Source organism: Ochotona princeps, chromosome 22 (genome assembly GCF_030435755.1).
Source record: "Ochotona princeps isolate mOchPri1 chromosome 22, mOchPri1.hap1, whole genome shotgun sequence".
NCBI classification, from domain to species: Eukaryota; Metazoa; Chordata; class Mammalia; order Lagomorpha; family Ochotonidae; genus Ochotona; species Ochotona princeps.
Genome location: NC_080853.1, coordinates 18,306,356 through 18,322,351, shown reverse-complemented (window position 1 = coordinate 18,322,351; position 15,996 = coordinate 18,306,356). Strand labels below are relative to the sequence as shown.

General features: G+C 53.3%; 1 protein-coding gene across 2 annotated transcripts in view; it reads left to right on the top strand.

The window, feature by feature from the left end:
- Positions 1-502: 502 nt before the first annotated feature.
- Positions 503-15,996, top strand: part of ZNF341 (zinc finger protein 341) — a 34,436-nt gene continuing 18,942 nt past the window's right edge. Inside the window, exons 1-6 of one of the 2 annotated variants that reach the window (XM_004585732.2) lie at positions 503-635; positions 5,218-5,328; positions 6,886-7,085; positions 11,760-11,909; positions 12,665-12,916; positions 15,797-15,992. In XM_004585732.2, coding sequence (XP_004585789.2) covers positions 605-635; positions 5,218-5,328; positions 6,886-7,085; positions 11,760-11,909; positions 12,665-12,916; positions 15,797-15,992 — 940 coding nt within the window. In that variant the 5' untranslated portion in view covers positions 503-604. The remainder of the gene's footprint in view (positions 636-5,217; positions 5,329-6,885; positions 7,086-11,759; positions 11,910-12,664; positions 12,917-15,796; positions 15,993-15,996) is intronic. The other variant, XM_058679635.1, reaches the window with a different exon arrangement.

The following is a 15,996-nucleotide window of genomic DNA, read 5'->3' as shown; positions in this document are numbered from 1 at the left end:
ACTGAGCGGCAAGAAGAGGTGATCGGATTGTGAAGCGGAACGGAGGTCCCAGAAAGACTGAAATAGGGGTTAATAGCCTTATGCAGAACCTCTGAGGAAAATCACAGCCGATTAGAGGAGGAAGAAAGAAAGGGGCTCCCAGCAGGCAGAGCTGAGGTCTACTTTGTAGGGCAGGGAGGAGTGTGCAGGGTAGGGGATCTGTGTTCTCTGCTGGGGTCTCTGCCAGGCGGGAACGAGGCGGTATCCGAAGGCTGCACTATGTCACCTCGCAGTGGCATGGGGAGGGGGTTCTATCTGGTGAGGTAGCGGGGAGCTGGTCGGTTCCCCACGGTGCTAGATATGGGGTCAGTATAAGACTGGCGGTTCAAATGAGGTGAGGTCAGGCGTTCCCAAGTACCAGCTGGGCCTGGGAAGTTCACGAACGTTTGGGGGTCCCGCCAGCCGAGGCTGGGTTTCCGGGGCGGCGGGGGGGGGGGGGGGGCGGAGGGGTCGACGGCGGCTGCGGGCGCCCCCTGGCGGCCCCGGCCCCACCGCGGCGGCTCCCACAATGCTCGCGTAGCCCTGCTTCGCCTCCGGTGGCGGCGGCGGCTACGGCAGCTCCAAGATGGCGCAGGCGATCTTCGAGGCCCTGGAGGGTGAGCGGCGGCGGGGCCAGGGGAGGCGGCTGTTCCGCGGTGCGCCCCCTCCCGCCGTACCCTTGCCAGCGCCGGGTCCGGGGCGCGCGGCGGCTGCGGGGCGGAGGGCACCGGGGCCGGAACAGCCTCGGGGCGGGAGGGGGTGCGGGCGGGAACAGCCCGGGGAGCCCAGGCCTGGCGGGGGAGGAGGGCGGCGGGACCGGAACAGCCGTGGGAAGGAGGCCCGGCGGGGAGGGGGGCACCGACGCCGGAACAGCCGGCGGCGGGAGGGGGGGCTCGGGACCGGAACAGCGGAGGCGCCAGGACCTGAGGCCGGCGCGGGAGGGGTGTCCTGGAGGGAACAGCCCGGGGCCGTCTCTGCTCGGCGGGATGCGGGGCGCGCCCCGGGACTCTGTGATGCGGGGACCGCGGCGGGCGGGGAATTCCTCGGCCGGTCTCCTGACCGCGGAAGACGTCTTGAGTTCAAGAGAGAACAGGCGCCGACCATGTGCAAGCGGAGCCGTGGTGCCTTCTGCGTAAAGGGTGCTTGGGTGCAGAGTTGTATTCACTGAGGGCGAGAAACGATGGGCGCTGTGGTGGGGTTGGCCTGGCAGCACGGCTGTCAGATGCCGCCCAGCGAATGCTGGCTGCCCTGACTTGAGCTCTTGTGGGATCTTGAAGTAGGAGTGGTGCTGAGGCTCAGGCAACCGTGGGCAACCCCTTTGTCCACCTGCGGGGAAGGGAGCCAGCCTGGGCGACAGCCCCCAGAATGTTCTTGGAGGGTGTGGTGAGCTGAGAGATTACCCGGCTTGTAAATCGAGGCAACAGAGGCAAAGATTTGAGTCCTGCACCTCCCTGCGAGACCTCAACCATCTTGCTTCTCCAGGGATCGAAGTTTTCACCAAGAAATGGGGGGGATACCCTCTCCCTTTGGAGAGGTTCTGATTCAGGGCTACTCATTGAGCTGGACGTAGACCCTGCCTCCACGGTCTGATGGCAGAGAGAGAAATGATAGAGGGAACAAATAGAAATGAGTGTGGAGACCTGTGTGGTAGCTTAGTTGCTAAAGTCCTTGTCTTGCATGCACCAGGATCCCATATGGGCTCCGGTTCTAATCCCAACGACCCTGCTTCCCATCCAGCTCCCTGCTTGTGGCCTGGGAAAGCAGTCGAGGATGGTTTGGCTCCCAAAGCCTTGGCACCCTGCACCTATGTGGGAGATGCAGAAGAGGCTCCTGGCTACAGGTGGGCTCAGCTCTAGCTGTTGCAGCCACTTGGGGAGTTTATCATTGGGTGGAAGATCTTCCTCTCTGTCTCTCCTTCTCTCTGTGTATCTGCCTTTCCAATAAAAATAAATAAAACTTGAAAAAAAAAAGAAATGAGAGTGACAGAGGAGAGTGGTAAAGGAGGACCTCCGCTGGTGTAGTGTGCTGTGAGGACAGCAGGCAGGGGTGATGGAGGGCCGGCAAGGGACGGGAGCAGTGGCTGTTCAGGAGCCCAACAGGCTGGGGTGAGGCCTGGCTTTCTCTTTAGACTACTGGGTCTCCTCATTGTTTATTCTAACAGTATAATCTCTTTTTTTAAGACTTATTTATATTTATTGGAAAGTCAGATTTACAGAAAAAGGACAAATATTTTCCATCTGCTAGTTCACTCGCCAAGTGACCACAATGTCCAGAGCTAAACTGATCTTATGCAAAGCCAGGAGCCCGGAGCTTCTGGGTCTCTCATGCGGGTGCAGGGTCCCAAGGCTTTGGGCCATGCTTGACTGCTACCCAGGTCACAAACAGGAAGCTGGATGGGAAGTGGGGCTGCCTAGATTTGAACCGGTGCCCATATGGGATCCCAGCACATGCAAGGTGAGGACTTTAGCCACTATGCTATGGCACAGGACCCTGACAGTATTCTTACAAGTTGAGTAATGAGCAGAGAGAATTCAGCTCCTAAGTACGGTATGAGGTGTGATGGGGGAAGTGGGACTGGTGGATGGAGTGTGGATGTCCAAGGAAGGGGGCATAAGAATGGCCCAGGCATGGGTCTGGCACCATGGCCTAGCAGCTAAAGTCCTTGCCTTGAACACACTGGGCTCCCAAATCGGTGCCGGTCCTAATCTTAGGCAGCCCTGCTTCCCCATCCAGCTCCCTGCTTGTGGCCTAGGAAAGCAGTTGAGGACAACCCAAAGCCTTGGGACCCTGCACCCGGGTGGGAGACCTGACTGAGCTCTAGGTTCCTGGCTTCAGATCAGTGCAACACCAGATGTTGCGATCACTTGGGGAGTGAATCATCGGACGGAAGATAATTCTCTCTGTCTCTCCTCCTCTCTATATGTCTGACTGCAATTAAAAAAAAAAAAAAAAAAGAATGGCCCAGGTAGCAGGAACTGCATTTGCAAAGCCTTGGGTGTAACTTGGTGGGAACGAGGAACAGGTCTCCTGTGGTGCACTCCGAGATCCATGGTGAGCAGCTAGGGATGCAGCCTGGAGGGTTTGATGGAGCAGCTGAACTTTATCTGGGGATCAGCGTGGAGCTAAGAAAAGGTTTACCCCAGTAGGGGAGCAGCAGCATCTCATCCATGTTTTATAAAGTTCACCCTGGCCACTCAAGGGACAGATAGGAGGGGGAAGGCGATAGGAGGCTGCCTGGCTTGTCCAGCTGGGAGCTAACTGTTCTGGAGTCAGGGGCAGCTGTGGGGATGGAAAGAAAGTAGGTGAGAGACACATTTGGGAGGCAGAGAAACATAAAGTCACCAGAGGGTTAAAGGCAGCAGGAGCAGGGGCACTAGGTTGAGAGGACAGTTGAAGGATTCTTAGGATTTCTAGAAAAGGAACAGACAGGAGCTGGCGTGGCGACTGAACAGGCTGAGTCTCTGCCTGAAAGTGCTGTCATCCCATATGGGTGCCAGTTCGTGTCCTGACTGCTCCACACCCTATCCAGCTCCCTGCTAATGGCCTGAAAAAGCGGAGGAGGACGGATCAAAGCCTTGGGACCCTGTGCCTATGTGGGAGAGCTGGAAGAAGCTGGCTCCTGGCTCCTGGCTTCAGATTGGTTCAGCTCTGGCTGTTGTGGGACAGAACTAGATGGGAAGGAATGACACTGTCAGAGTCAGTGTGGGAGGGGAAGGGTCCGCCAGCAGGAGCCCCTCTAGGTAGAAACGTTCTGGGGGGCGCATAGGAGAAGAAGAGTAAAGGAGGCAGGGAAACAGGAACTAGGAAGGTACCAAGCATGTCGGATGCTGCCAGGCAATTTTGGTGGGAAGGTGGAGACTTAAGCGCCACTGGGGTGAGTGGAGGATTGGAAGGTGATCAGAGCGTGTATATTCTGCTCATAAGGTACTTGACGTTGAAGGGGGCGAGATAGGAACAAAGAAAACAAAAGGACCCAAACACAAACACATCTGTGGGATTTGGGGGGTTGGAAGGGGTAGTAAGGAAGTTGGGGTGATGGTGATTCCTGGAGGCGTTCCTTAGGGTTACAGGTAGTGTGAGTAAGAGAGCTTCAACAGGCTGGAAGGTTTCCTGTCCCCATCTCCCTTCCTCCTTTCCTTTAACTTTTTTGAAATGTAGAGATACAGAGGCAGAGAGAAATTTTCCATTGGCTGGTTCACTCCGCAAGTGCTCACCACAGCGGGAGCTGAGGGAAGCCAAAGCTGGAAGCCCACACTCAGTTTGGGTCTTCCCACATGGTGGCAGGGACCCGACAACCTGAGCCACCAGCACTGCGTTTCAGAGTGTGCATGAGTAAATGCTGTTCTTGGATGGTTATTTCCTTCCCGGGCAAGCCTGGAGGAGGACCGTCTAGGACTGCAAAATGGCTGTGTTCTGTCAGGGTCTAAGGCCCAAGATCTCTCCAGCTTCTTGTCCTGCATTCCCTAGGGTTTGTTCTGCTGCTGGATAATGGGCAGAGTCCCCACCACAATGTTCTTGTTTCAGGAAGCAGAATGGCTAATGGGGCAACAAAAGGGGTCCATATAAAGCAGCTTTTAAAAAAAAATTTTTTTTTTTTTTTTTTATTGGAAAGTCGTATATACACAGAGAAGAGGAGAGACGGAGAGGAAGGTCTTCCATCTTTTGATTCACTCCCCAAGTGGCTGCAACAGCTGGAGCTGCACTGATCCGAAACCAGGAGGCTATAGCCTCTTCTGGGTATCCCACGCAGATGCAGGAACGCAAGGCTCTGGGCCATCCTCTACTGCTTTCCCAGGCCACACGCAGGGAGCTGGCTGGGAAGTGGGGCCGCCAGGATTAGAAGCTGCGCCCATATAGGATCCCAGTGTGTGCAAGGCGAGGACTTTAGCCACTAGGCTACTGCACTGGGCCTCAAGACAGCTTTTAAGACTACTTCCAGGGAGCTGCCATTCATATCATACCTTCACTTCCAAATGCATGGCCAGGAGGTAGTCCTTCTTCAGCTGTCAGGAATGCTGGAAGGAATAACTTCTATCCAGGGACCACCATGTGTCCAGCCTTGGGTTGTATTGCAGCACAAACAGGAGGGGAAGCCACTGGGCAGGGCTGCCTGGCTTTGGCTCTGTGTCTGGGTTGTGAGGGTGTGATCAGAGCAAGACGCCAGACCCGTCTTCTGCAGAAGCCATGTTCCTTTTTCAGGGATGGACAATCAGACCGTTTTGGCTGTCCAGTCCCTGTTGGATGGACAAGGCGCGGTCCCTGATCCAACAGGCCAGAGCGTGAATACACCTGCTCCTATTCAGCCATTGGGTAAGTATCCCTCAGGTTCACAGTAGACAGGAGGAGGGAAGTGCTAAGGGGTCCTGCGAGGGTACAGTCACCAGCCTGGGTCTTCAGGCTCACCTCTGGCTGTGCCTGGTTCCAAGGACACCTTCTCTCCTCTACCCAGGGGATGTAGGAGGAATCAGTGTGGAGGGAGTTTGCCCTGGAATCATTTCCCAGCCTCTGCTGTAAAGGAGAGAATGGGCAGAGTAGGGATGTGCTCAGTGCAGGGACTGGGACCCCTGAACCCAGGAGAGCACCTTGAGGAAGTCCCATTGAGAGTCTCTGTCCATTCTTCATTCCACAGGCAGTTTGTGAGCACTTGAGAAGCCGACCAGGGCTGGACAGCCCAGCACCTGGATTTCAGTTTTCATTCCCGGAGTTCTTGGTTCCCTGACCTTGGACAGCTAAGAGGGTCTCTCTGATTGACTGTCCACGTGTGTAGATGCTTATCCTGCACCTATGTCTCCAGAGGAGTGGTGGGGATTGTTTCAGCTGTTGTAAGGAAGGGAGAGAAGCTCCTTGTGGTTTCTCAGATTTAAAAAGTCAACTTCTGTATTCTGTGAAGTCCTGCTGAGAATTCGGGATGAATATGCTGGACTCAGATTCTGCTGCCCTGACCACCTGGTTTAGGGTGGCTGACCCTTCTTTGTTGGAAGAAAGGTGGACATGGAAGTCGCATCCTTTTTGCCTTAACAGGAAGTCACATACTCGGGCCACTGTGGCTTGAGAGCATCCCATTGGTCAGAACTCACTGAACTGTCCCACCTAGCTACAAAGAAGCCTGGGGAACATATCCTGTGGGGGCCATTTGCCCCATGAGCATTTTTGTTAAGATACAGGAAGGACCTGGTTAGAATCCAGTAAGAGACAGTTCTGCTGCAACATGTTGGGGTCTTGGCACAATGCGTGGCCATGATAAGCCATCTGTAGTAGGTGGTGATAACTGTAGATAATCCTTTACCCGTGTTTTCATTCATTTATCAAATATGCGTTGAGTGCTTGACCAGGACCTAAAGCAGCTGTAGTGACGAGTGAGACACTTTGCCTTCTAGTAAGAGCTCATGCTCTGAAGGTGATGAGAAAACTGTGACATAGGAGATGTGTCCAAAGAAAGGAACTGCGGCTGCCACCTTTAGGAAGGCTTCCTGGAGGAGACAGCTCAAGTTGAGCCCTGTAGAATGGGTTGTTATGCAAAAGGCAGCTTGACACAGGGATGAGGGACAGTAGATGCAAAGACACATAGGAGCACTACCCTGTGGCCCGTTGGGGACTGAGGAGTAAAGTTCAGTAGCGCAGAAATTCTAACTTTGTCCTTTTGGAAGCAAGGCTGGGCTGATTTGCGTGTCACTTGGCTGCCTGGGCTGGTTGTTCTTGCATGGTGTGAAAGCTCCCAGGTGGTCACTGACACACGCCAGGCCACAGGATGCATCCACATTTGCCATCCTTGTGGTTAGCCCAGGTCTCCTGTTTTCTCACTGTGATGCCCTCTGACTTACTCTTACCTTTCTCCCCCATAACTCTGTCCTCTCTGTGGCCCCTCAGATGATGAAGATGTCTTCCTGTGCGGGAAATGCAAGAAGCAGTTCAACTCGCTGCCGGCATTTATGACCCACAAGCGGGAACAGTGCCCGGGGAATGCACCAGCCCTGGCCACAGTGTCGCTGGCCACCAACAGCATCTACACACCACCCTCAGCAGCACCCGCGGCGCTCCAGTCAGCCCCAGCTCCTGCCAATCGTCAGGTACTCATTGCTTCCGTGTTTGTCCCTGTATTGCTTTGGCCAGCCTTTCTGGAGCACCTGCTATGTGTCAGGCATTGTGTTAGTGCTGGGGGTCCAGTAGTGGGCAAGGCAGACCCAGGTCACTGCCCCTGTGGAGTCAGCTGAAGTACTTGTATGTACATGCATAAAGATGTTCTTGACTGAATGTGTTAAATTCAGAGAGCTTGTATACATGCTTGGGGAAGGGCAGGTGGGGGAGTGAGTCAATCAGCTAATCTGGGGAAGACCGTTGTTGGTAGTTGGACCAACATGTGCACCAGCCACAAGGTAAGAGTGATTAAGGACAAGGGTGGGAGGTGATGAAGTTGGACAGATAGCAGAGGGTCCTGGCATCATGTGGATCCTGGAGGCTTTTTGTTCTAAAGGTAGAGTTACACAAAGAGGAGAGACAGAAAGATCTTCCATCTGTTGGTTCACTCCCAAAATGGCTGCAGTGGCTGGAGCTGAGCTGATAGGAAACTAGGAGTTTCATCTGGGTCTTCAGTGTGAATACAAGGGCCCAAAAACTTGAACCATCCTCCACAGCTTTCCCCGGCCGTAAAGGAAGGAGCTGGATTGGAAGTGGAGTAGCTGGGACTCGAATTGGTCTTCATATGGGATGCTGACACAGCAGGCAGAGGCTTTAGTCTGCAATGCCATGTCAATGGACCTAGAGAGTTGAGAAAGAAAAAATTAATATTTATTTAGTTGTATTGGAAAGGCAGATATACAGAGAGAAAGAGAGACAGAAAGACCTCCTGTTTCCTGGTTCACTCCCCAAGTGACCACAGTGGCTGGAACTGATCTGATCTGAAGCCAGGAGCCAGGAGCCAGAAGCTTCTTCTGGGTCTCCCATTCAGGTGCAGGATTCCAATGCTTTGGGCCATCCTCTGCTGCTTTCCCAGACTACAAGCAGGGAGCTGGATGGGAAGTAAAGCAGCCAGGACATGAATTGGCACTCATATGGGATCTTGGCACTCGCAAGGTGAGGATTTTAGCCACTGAACCATCATGCTGGGCCCAAGAAAAATATAACAGGTGTTGTTGAAGGTGTAGATCAATTGTGTAACAGGCGTGAGATAAAGAGAGATCGGGGTGACTCGGATTGAAGTTGTCATCGGCCAAAGTGAGTAAAGCTTCAAGGACAAGTTTTTGGGAGACACTGGGAGTTTAGCTGGACGTGTTGGATTTGAGATGTGCTTAGGACTTCAAGTGAAGTCAGTGGCAGTGAAGATGGGCTGGATCTCCTTGTCCAGAGTCCACAGGGGTGGGGCGGGGGAAGAACAGGGTGGAGGAAACAGGAGGAGTGTGTAGAGTTCTCAGTCAAGGACACAGTGCCAGGAGTGGACATTTGGCTTAATGGTTAAGACACCACTCAAGACCATTGCGTCCCACGCCAGAGCACCTGGGGTTTGATGCCCAGCTCCAGTATCTGATTCCAGCTTCCTGCCAATGCGGACCTTGGAAGACAACAGCGCATGAATGGCTCAAGTGATCGGGGGACCTGGAGTCGGCTCCTGGCTCCGGCCCCAGCTTTCGCCTGCGCCCGTTGCTTGCTGTTGCAGGCATTTGGTGAGAGAACCAACCTTTCTAATGAATGAAAGAGATGGAAAGAAGAAAGACTCCATCCCTCCCTCCATAGTACCAGAAAAAAAAAAAAAAACACTGCTTTTTTTTTTTTTTTAAGATTTATTATTATTGGAAAGTCGGATATACAGAGGAGGAGAGACAGAGAGAAAGATCTTCCATCCAATGATTCACTCCCCAAGTGAACCGCAACGGGCCAGTGCACGCCGATCCGATGCCGGGAACCAGGAACCTCTTCCGGGTCTCCCACGCAGGTGCAGGGTTCCAAAGCTTTGGGCTGTCCTCGACTGCTTTCCCAGGCCACAAGCAGGGAGCTGGATGGGAAGTGGAGCTGCCGGGATTAGAACCGGCGCCCATGTGGGATCCCGGGGCGTTCAAGGTGAGGACTTTAGCCGCTAGGCCACGCCGCCGGGCCCACTGCTTTTTTTTTTTTAAAGATTTATTTATTTATTGCAAAGTCAGAAAAACAAAGAGGAGAGACAGAGAGGAAGATCTTCCATCCGATGATTCACTCCCCAAGTGACTGCAACGGCCAGAGCTGCGCTGATCCGAAGCCGAGAGCCACGAGCTTCTTCCAGGTCTCCCACACAGGTGCAGGCATCCAAGACTTTGGGCCATCCTTGACTGCTTTCTCAGGTCACAAGCAGGGAGCTGGATGGGAAGCGGAGCTGCATTAGAACCAGCATTCATATTGGATCCCAGTGCTTGCAAAGCAAGGACTTTAGCTGTTAGGCCACTTCACCAGGCCCCAGACCACTGCTTTAAAACATAAGCAGCTGGAGACCAGCGTTGTGTTGCAGTAAGCTAAGCTGCTGCTTGTAACACTGACACCAGCTTGTTTGAGCTGCTCCACTTCAGTCCAGCTCCCTGCGAATGCATTTTGGAAAGCAGTAGAAAAGGGCCTAAGTGCCTGAGCCCCTGTCACCCACATGGGAGACCTGGATGGAGTTCAGGGTTCCTGGCCTTGAACTGTCTATGGCAGCCATTCAGGTAGCAAACCGGTGGAAGATATCACTTTTTTCTTTTAAGATTTATTTTTATTTTTATTGGAAAGGTGGATATACAGAGAGGAGGAGAGACGGAGAGGAAGATCTTCCATCCGATGGTTCACTCCCCAAGTGACAGCAATGGCTGGTGCTCTGCCGATCCAAAGCCAGGAGCCGGGAGCTCTTCCAGGTCTCCCACATGGGTGCAGGGTCCACAAGGCTTTGGGCTGTCGATGACTGCTTTCCCAGGCCACAAGCAGGGAGCTGGATGGGAAGTGGAGTTGCTGGGATTAGAACCGGCGCCCATATGGGATCCTGGCGCATTCAAGGCGAGGGCTTTAACCATTACGCTATCATGCTGGGCCCAAGATCTCACTTTTTATCTCTCCTTGTTTCTCTGTTACTCTGTTTTCCAAATAAGTACTTTTTTTTTTCCTTAAAAAAATGAAAGTTGATTATGGGCCAACACAAATTACCCTGCCTCACTGGTGTGGATGCACACAGGTGTGATTTACGTAATTCACATGAGGTCATTGGCACGCAAGTGAGTTCCATCAACACAGGCTTTCCTGGCTGCAAGCTGGAACATTTCCTCTACCGGCCTTGGCGGCCTTGGCTTCTTCAGTAGGATGGAGACACTCCATCTGTGAGCAGGGATTCTGCACTATGAGGCCACTGGCTTCTGTCCCTAGGGCTTTGCACAGGTGCAGTAGGAAGATGACAAGGGCACCAGGAATAAAAGCTGAATCTATAGCTACAGAGTGGCAGCCGCTGGGAGCTGAGCTGATGCTTGCTTTCTGCCTCCCTCCCTGTTAAAATTTGTTTGAAAGGGGCCTGGTGCAGTAGCCTAGCAGCTAAAACCTCGCCTTGCATGCACTGGTATCCCATATCGATGCTGGTTCTAATCCCATGGCCCTGCTTCCCACCCAGCTCCCTGCTTGTGGCCTGAGAAAACAGTTGACAGGCCTTGGAACCCTGCACCTGTGTGGGAAACCCAGAAGAAGCTCTTGGCTTCTGGCTTCGGATCAGCTCAGCTCCACCCATTGCGGCTGCTTGGGCAGTGAACCAGCAGATGGAAGATCTTCCTCTCTGTCTCTCCTCTCTGTATATTTGACTTAAATAAAAAATAAATAAATAAAAATCTTTAAAAATATTTGAAAGGTGGAGAGACAGACACAGAGAAAGGTCTCATCCTGCTCTTTCACTCCCCAAATGCTTGAGTGGCCAGAATGGGGGCAGGCTGAAGCGAGGAGCCAAGAACTCTTACCAGGTCTCCCATGTGGATGCCAGGGACCCAAGCCTTTGAGCCTCCCAGGGTGTGCATTACAAGGGAGCTGGACTGGAAGTGAAGGAGCTGGGACCCTGAGTGGCACTCCCGTATAGGGTCCAGTTGTCTCATGTAGGGACTTGCTGCTGTGCCAAATGTTTGCCCTATGCTGTAGTAGTAGCTAATAGCCAGCCCCATGATTCTTGTCCATTATTTTTATTTATTATTGTATTTTTGTCCATTTTTTTTAATCCATTCCCCTTTGGATGGACTTACAGATTATACTTCCCCACGGTTGGAGACAAGACTGTGTGCTATCCTCTCATTGGTTGGCTTCCTGTATGCATGAATGTTTTTTTTAAAGATTTGTTTTTAATGAAAAGGCAGATTTATAGAGAGAAGGGGAGACATAAAGATCTTTTCAAGTGGAGCAGCCAGACGTGAACCAGTACCCTTGTGGGATGCTGTGCTTTGAGGTGGATGATTAGCCAGTTGAGCCATCTGTCCTTGTATGGCACTGTATGTGCAGGGTCCCCGAATGAATGTTTCTTTAGGACAGATATCAGGAAGTGTTATTGTTCCATCTTAGGGTATGTGCTTTACCGTGAAATCTTCTCTTCATTAGGTGGATGATGAAAGGGAGGCTCAAAAATGTAGAGTGACCTGCCCAGGTTGCTACAGCCAAGAGCAGCAGCAGTGCAATTGGAACCCAGGCCTGGGCCTGCCGGAACCTGGGTCTTGTCATTGCCTTTAGCTTCCTTATCGGGCCTCAGACTTGTGTCCCCTCCTCCTCTGTCCCGCTGTCTTGCTGTCCAGATCTCCACATATATCACAGTGCCCCCGTCCCCGCTGATCCAGACCCTGGTGCAAGGGAACATCTTGGTGAGTGACGACGTGCTCATGTCTGCCATGTCAGCCTTCACCTCGCTGGACCAGCCCACGCCCCAGGGCTCCCCGCCTGTGCAGGTAAGGAGGCAGGCAGCATCGCCCACGCTCTGAATTCCATGCTGTCCACTGTGAAATCCGGATCTCTGTCAGGGAAGGGGGCCTGGCCCCAGCTCTCTCCTGCGGTGGGAGAGTCTGCTGCCCCTTACCCTTAGCCAGCTCTGGTGTGAGTGTAGAAACCGGCACGTTCAAATAGGAACTCGGAGTATGGCTGGAAGTGGTGGGGGCTTGACAGCCACAATCCAGCAATTCTGATTCCTGCTTTACTCTTAATAAAAACGTGTTCATCAGAGGAATATCTGGAAACGATGGTGGTTTGGTAGGGAAAGTCTCTCTGTCTTCCCTCTGTCCCTGCAGTGGTACAGTACTGTGGACTTGGTTAACCCACACTTTTTTCTGGGTGTATTTGTGGAAGCTAGCACTGTCGTTGGTGTGGAATCCTGATCAGCATCTTCGCCTTAGCATTCCCCCGTGGGTGTCCTTTGGGTTGCTGCCATTGCCTTGCTGTTAGGAAGCACTGGAGCAGCCAGCCACCCATACGCAGGCCACCCTGCCCGTCTGCCTGGTGATTTTTGAAAATATGTTGCTTGAAGCCAGGGATCGTAGTTCAGGGGTTCATAACCACCTGGAGCTCTCTCATGACTGCTTTGCTGCTGCTGCTGCCCCATGAGTTAGTTCTTGGTCCCACACGTCTCGTTAGGGTCCGTGTCCTTGCTAGTAAAGCAGAGCGCTGGCACCCAGAGGCTCTAACAATTGCTTCTTTCTTCTGATTTCAGAGCAGCCTGAATATGCATTCCGTGCCTAGCTACCTCACCCAGCCACCTCCACCGCCACCACCACCTCCACCACCGCCTCTGCCCCCGCCCCCACAGCCCCCGCCACCCCCACCCCAGAGCCTGGGCCCCCCAGGACGGCCCAATCCTGGTGGGAACAGCGTGGTGGAAGTGTATAGCACTGCAGCGCCCCTGGCAGGGGCTGGAACCGTGGAGATCCAGGCTCTGGGAATGCAGCCCTACCCGCCCCTGGAGGTGAGTAGGGGGGTGCCTGGTGGGAGGGGACAGAATGTGTCCATCATGGGCCACCTGGGCTTTTGCTGAGCACCAGCTGTGTGCCAGACCCTGCTGTGGGGGATGCCATGGTAATCAAACTGTCTGCACTGCCTGGGAGAGGAGGACCTGAGTGGCATGGTTGCCCCTGTCAGTGCAAGCCTGGGGAAGGTGGGTGGGCACCAGGGCCTGGCTGAAACACATGCAGCCTGCAGGTGGCACTCAGAACATCAAGGAGCACGTGCCTTTCAGGAGAGGCACAGAGACAGAGCTTGCCTGTCAGCTGCTTCAGTCCCTCCAGGTCTTCATCAGCCAGGGCTGGGCCACATCTCTCACCTGGGTGGCTGGGACTCAACTGCTTGAGCCATCGCCTGCTGACTCCCAGGGTGTGCATTAGCAGGAACCTGGAACTGGGCGTAGGGTTGGGACTTGGAAGTCAGGCTCTCAGATATGGGATGCAGATGGTCCGAGTGGTGGCTTAATTGCCAAATGCCTGCCTCTCCTACGTGTTAACAAGCCATGTGTCAGTTCGCTACTGATGCGTAAGGAATATCCATCAGACTTCATTTGTTGCTTACTATCCGTGAGTTTAGGGAGGTCAGCTACGTAATTTGGTGATATTCAGCCACATGTCTAGCTGTAGCCTGACTATTGGCTGCCCTTGGGTGACCTGTCTGAAACAGGTAGGGTGGCTTGGCTGTGCTCCATGTGGCTCTCATCCTCCCACAGGTTCTCAGGGCTGGGCTGGAGTTGCAAAAGTACAGGCTGCCATGCTCAAGGTCTCTTGAACCTTTGGCTTGTAAGTGGCACAGGATCACTTCTCTTGGCCAAGTAGATCAAGGGCCAGCCTTGATCCAAGGGATAGCGAAGGTGATGGGAAGATTATACTGCAAAGACATGGATGTGGGGAGGAGTGGAGCACTGAGACAAAAATGAAAAGATTTGACCCAGATCACACAAGGGTTTTAAATGGAGCCATTCGTGCCCGGCACGGTGGCCTAGCAGCTAAAATCTCACCTCAAATGCGCCAGGATCCCGTATGGGCACCAGTTCTAATCCCGGCAGCTCCACTTCCCATCCAGCTCCCTGCTTGTGGCCTGGGAAAGCAGTCGAGGATGGTCCAGGGCCTTGGGATCCTGCACCTTCATGGAAGACCTGGAGGAGGTTCCTGGCTCCTGGCTTCGGATCAGCTTACCACTGGCCATTGGGGTCACTTGGGCAGTGAATTTATCAGACAGAAGGTCTTCCTCTCTGTCTCTCCTCCTCTTTGTATTTCTGACTTTGCAATAAAAATAATAAATAAATATTTTTTAAAAAATAAATGGAACCATTCTACCAATCAGCATTCCAAATCCCTTGCTGATAAGCTGGGGGCTAGGTTTTTGCCTGAGGCACAGCTTCAGAGAGCCAGGGTAGGAGAAAGAGGGCCTCTGACCCGTTTCCTCCCCCTCTGCAGTGGGGCTGTGAAGGACTGGGAGAGAGCCTAAGCCACAGTGATCACAGACTCAGCAGTGCCTCCAGAGATGGAAAATCCCTTCATCCCTGTTAAGTTTCCTTACTGATCTGGAAAGTTGAAGCCACACTGGAAGTTTCTGGCAGAGGGATCTCCTACAGGAAGTTGTATGTTTGCAAAGCTGATGGATGAACCCAGTGGACCACAGCCAGGGGCGGGCTGCCAGTGGGTTTTTAGTTCAGTGCTATAGCCCTGTCCAGACAGCAGAGCCTGGAGCTCTGTATTGATGGAGCTCCAGTCACCTTGGCCCTTGGGTGGTGATTAGAAGAGTGGAGTCCAGCCAGGGTTGCAACTTCACCCTGGTGAAGGCATCTCCTACCACAGCTGCTGATGGAAAGTGGGTCCCACCTCCCTCTGCCTTCTGAGACTCACAGAGTCTCTCCTGGGCAGAACCTCACCTGTGATCAGAACTGTGCTGGCCACAGGCTATGGCTGCAGACCTGGTCCAGGGGTGGATACGGAAAGGCGTTGGAGCTGTATAAAAAGCCTGCAGCAGGAGCCAGGGGAAGCATCAATACACCTGTGACTTCATTCATTCTCTAAGTGCTGGCTGTGCTGAGCCTTGCTTCTGGCCAGCAGGTAGAGGGGTGGAATGCAATAGGTAGAAATCCCTGCCACACGGAGCTGGGTGGGTAATAAACAAGCAAGTCCATATAGGGAGCACCTTAGATCATCATGATCCTACAGAGACAAAATCAGGGCAAGCTAGGAAGTGCAGCTGGGAGCAGGCTAGCCCAGGCAGACCCATGGTTGATGAATGAATGAACGAGAACATGATTTCTTCACAGTGTCATGGTGTCAGCTCAGAACTGAATCTGAAAAGCTCAGAATTCCCTGGGTAATTCCTTGTGAATTCTGGGTAAGTAGCTGTGAGTTCTGGGTGGAGACGAGCCTGCCGCCGTGATGTCTGCTGTGTTTTGACCCTCTGACGCCCTGGTTCTGTCATACTAACCAACCACTGCCATGAACAGACACAATGGCCGAAGTAACAGCCGATATCTCTTCAATGACTACTGTGTGCCAGGCTCTGTTCTAAGCCCTTTTACTTGTTTGATGTGTTTATGCCTCACTTTGAATACCCCTACTTTGCAGATGTGGAAACTGAGACACATTGGGCTTAAATGGCAGTCAGGATTCGAACCCACACAGTTTTTCTCCAAAGCTGCCTCTGGCCTACTGCCTTCTCCTGAGGGATCCTGGGTGTGATAGGGTGGCTTAGCTGGGGCAGGGGAAAGGGTTGGGCTGGTGGTGTAGGTGGTGCGTGGCTGAGACGGCCCAAGGCCACAGTGTTTGCCTAGGGGGGCATTTCTCCCCTCCCAGGTCTTCGCCTGACCCTGCTGTCCTTCCAGGTGCCAAACCAGTGTGTGGAGGCTCCAGTGTACCCAGCACCTCCTGTGTACAGCCCTGGCAAGCAGGGATTCAAACCAAAAGGACCAAATCCTGCTGCCCCCATGACCAGCACCACTGCGGGCTCGGTTACCGCCTTTGAGCCCCCGCCCACACTGAAGACCCGACGGGCTAAAGATGCCAGTGGACTCCTAGAAGGTGC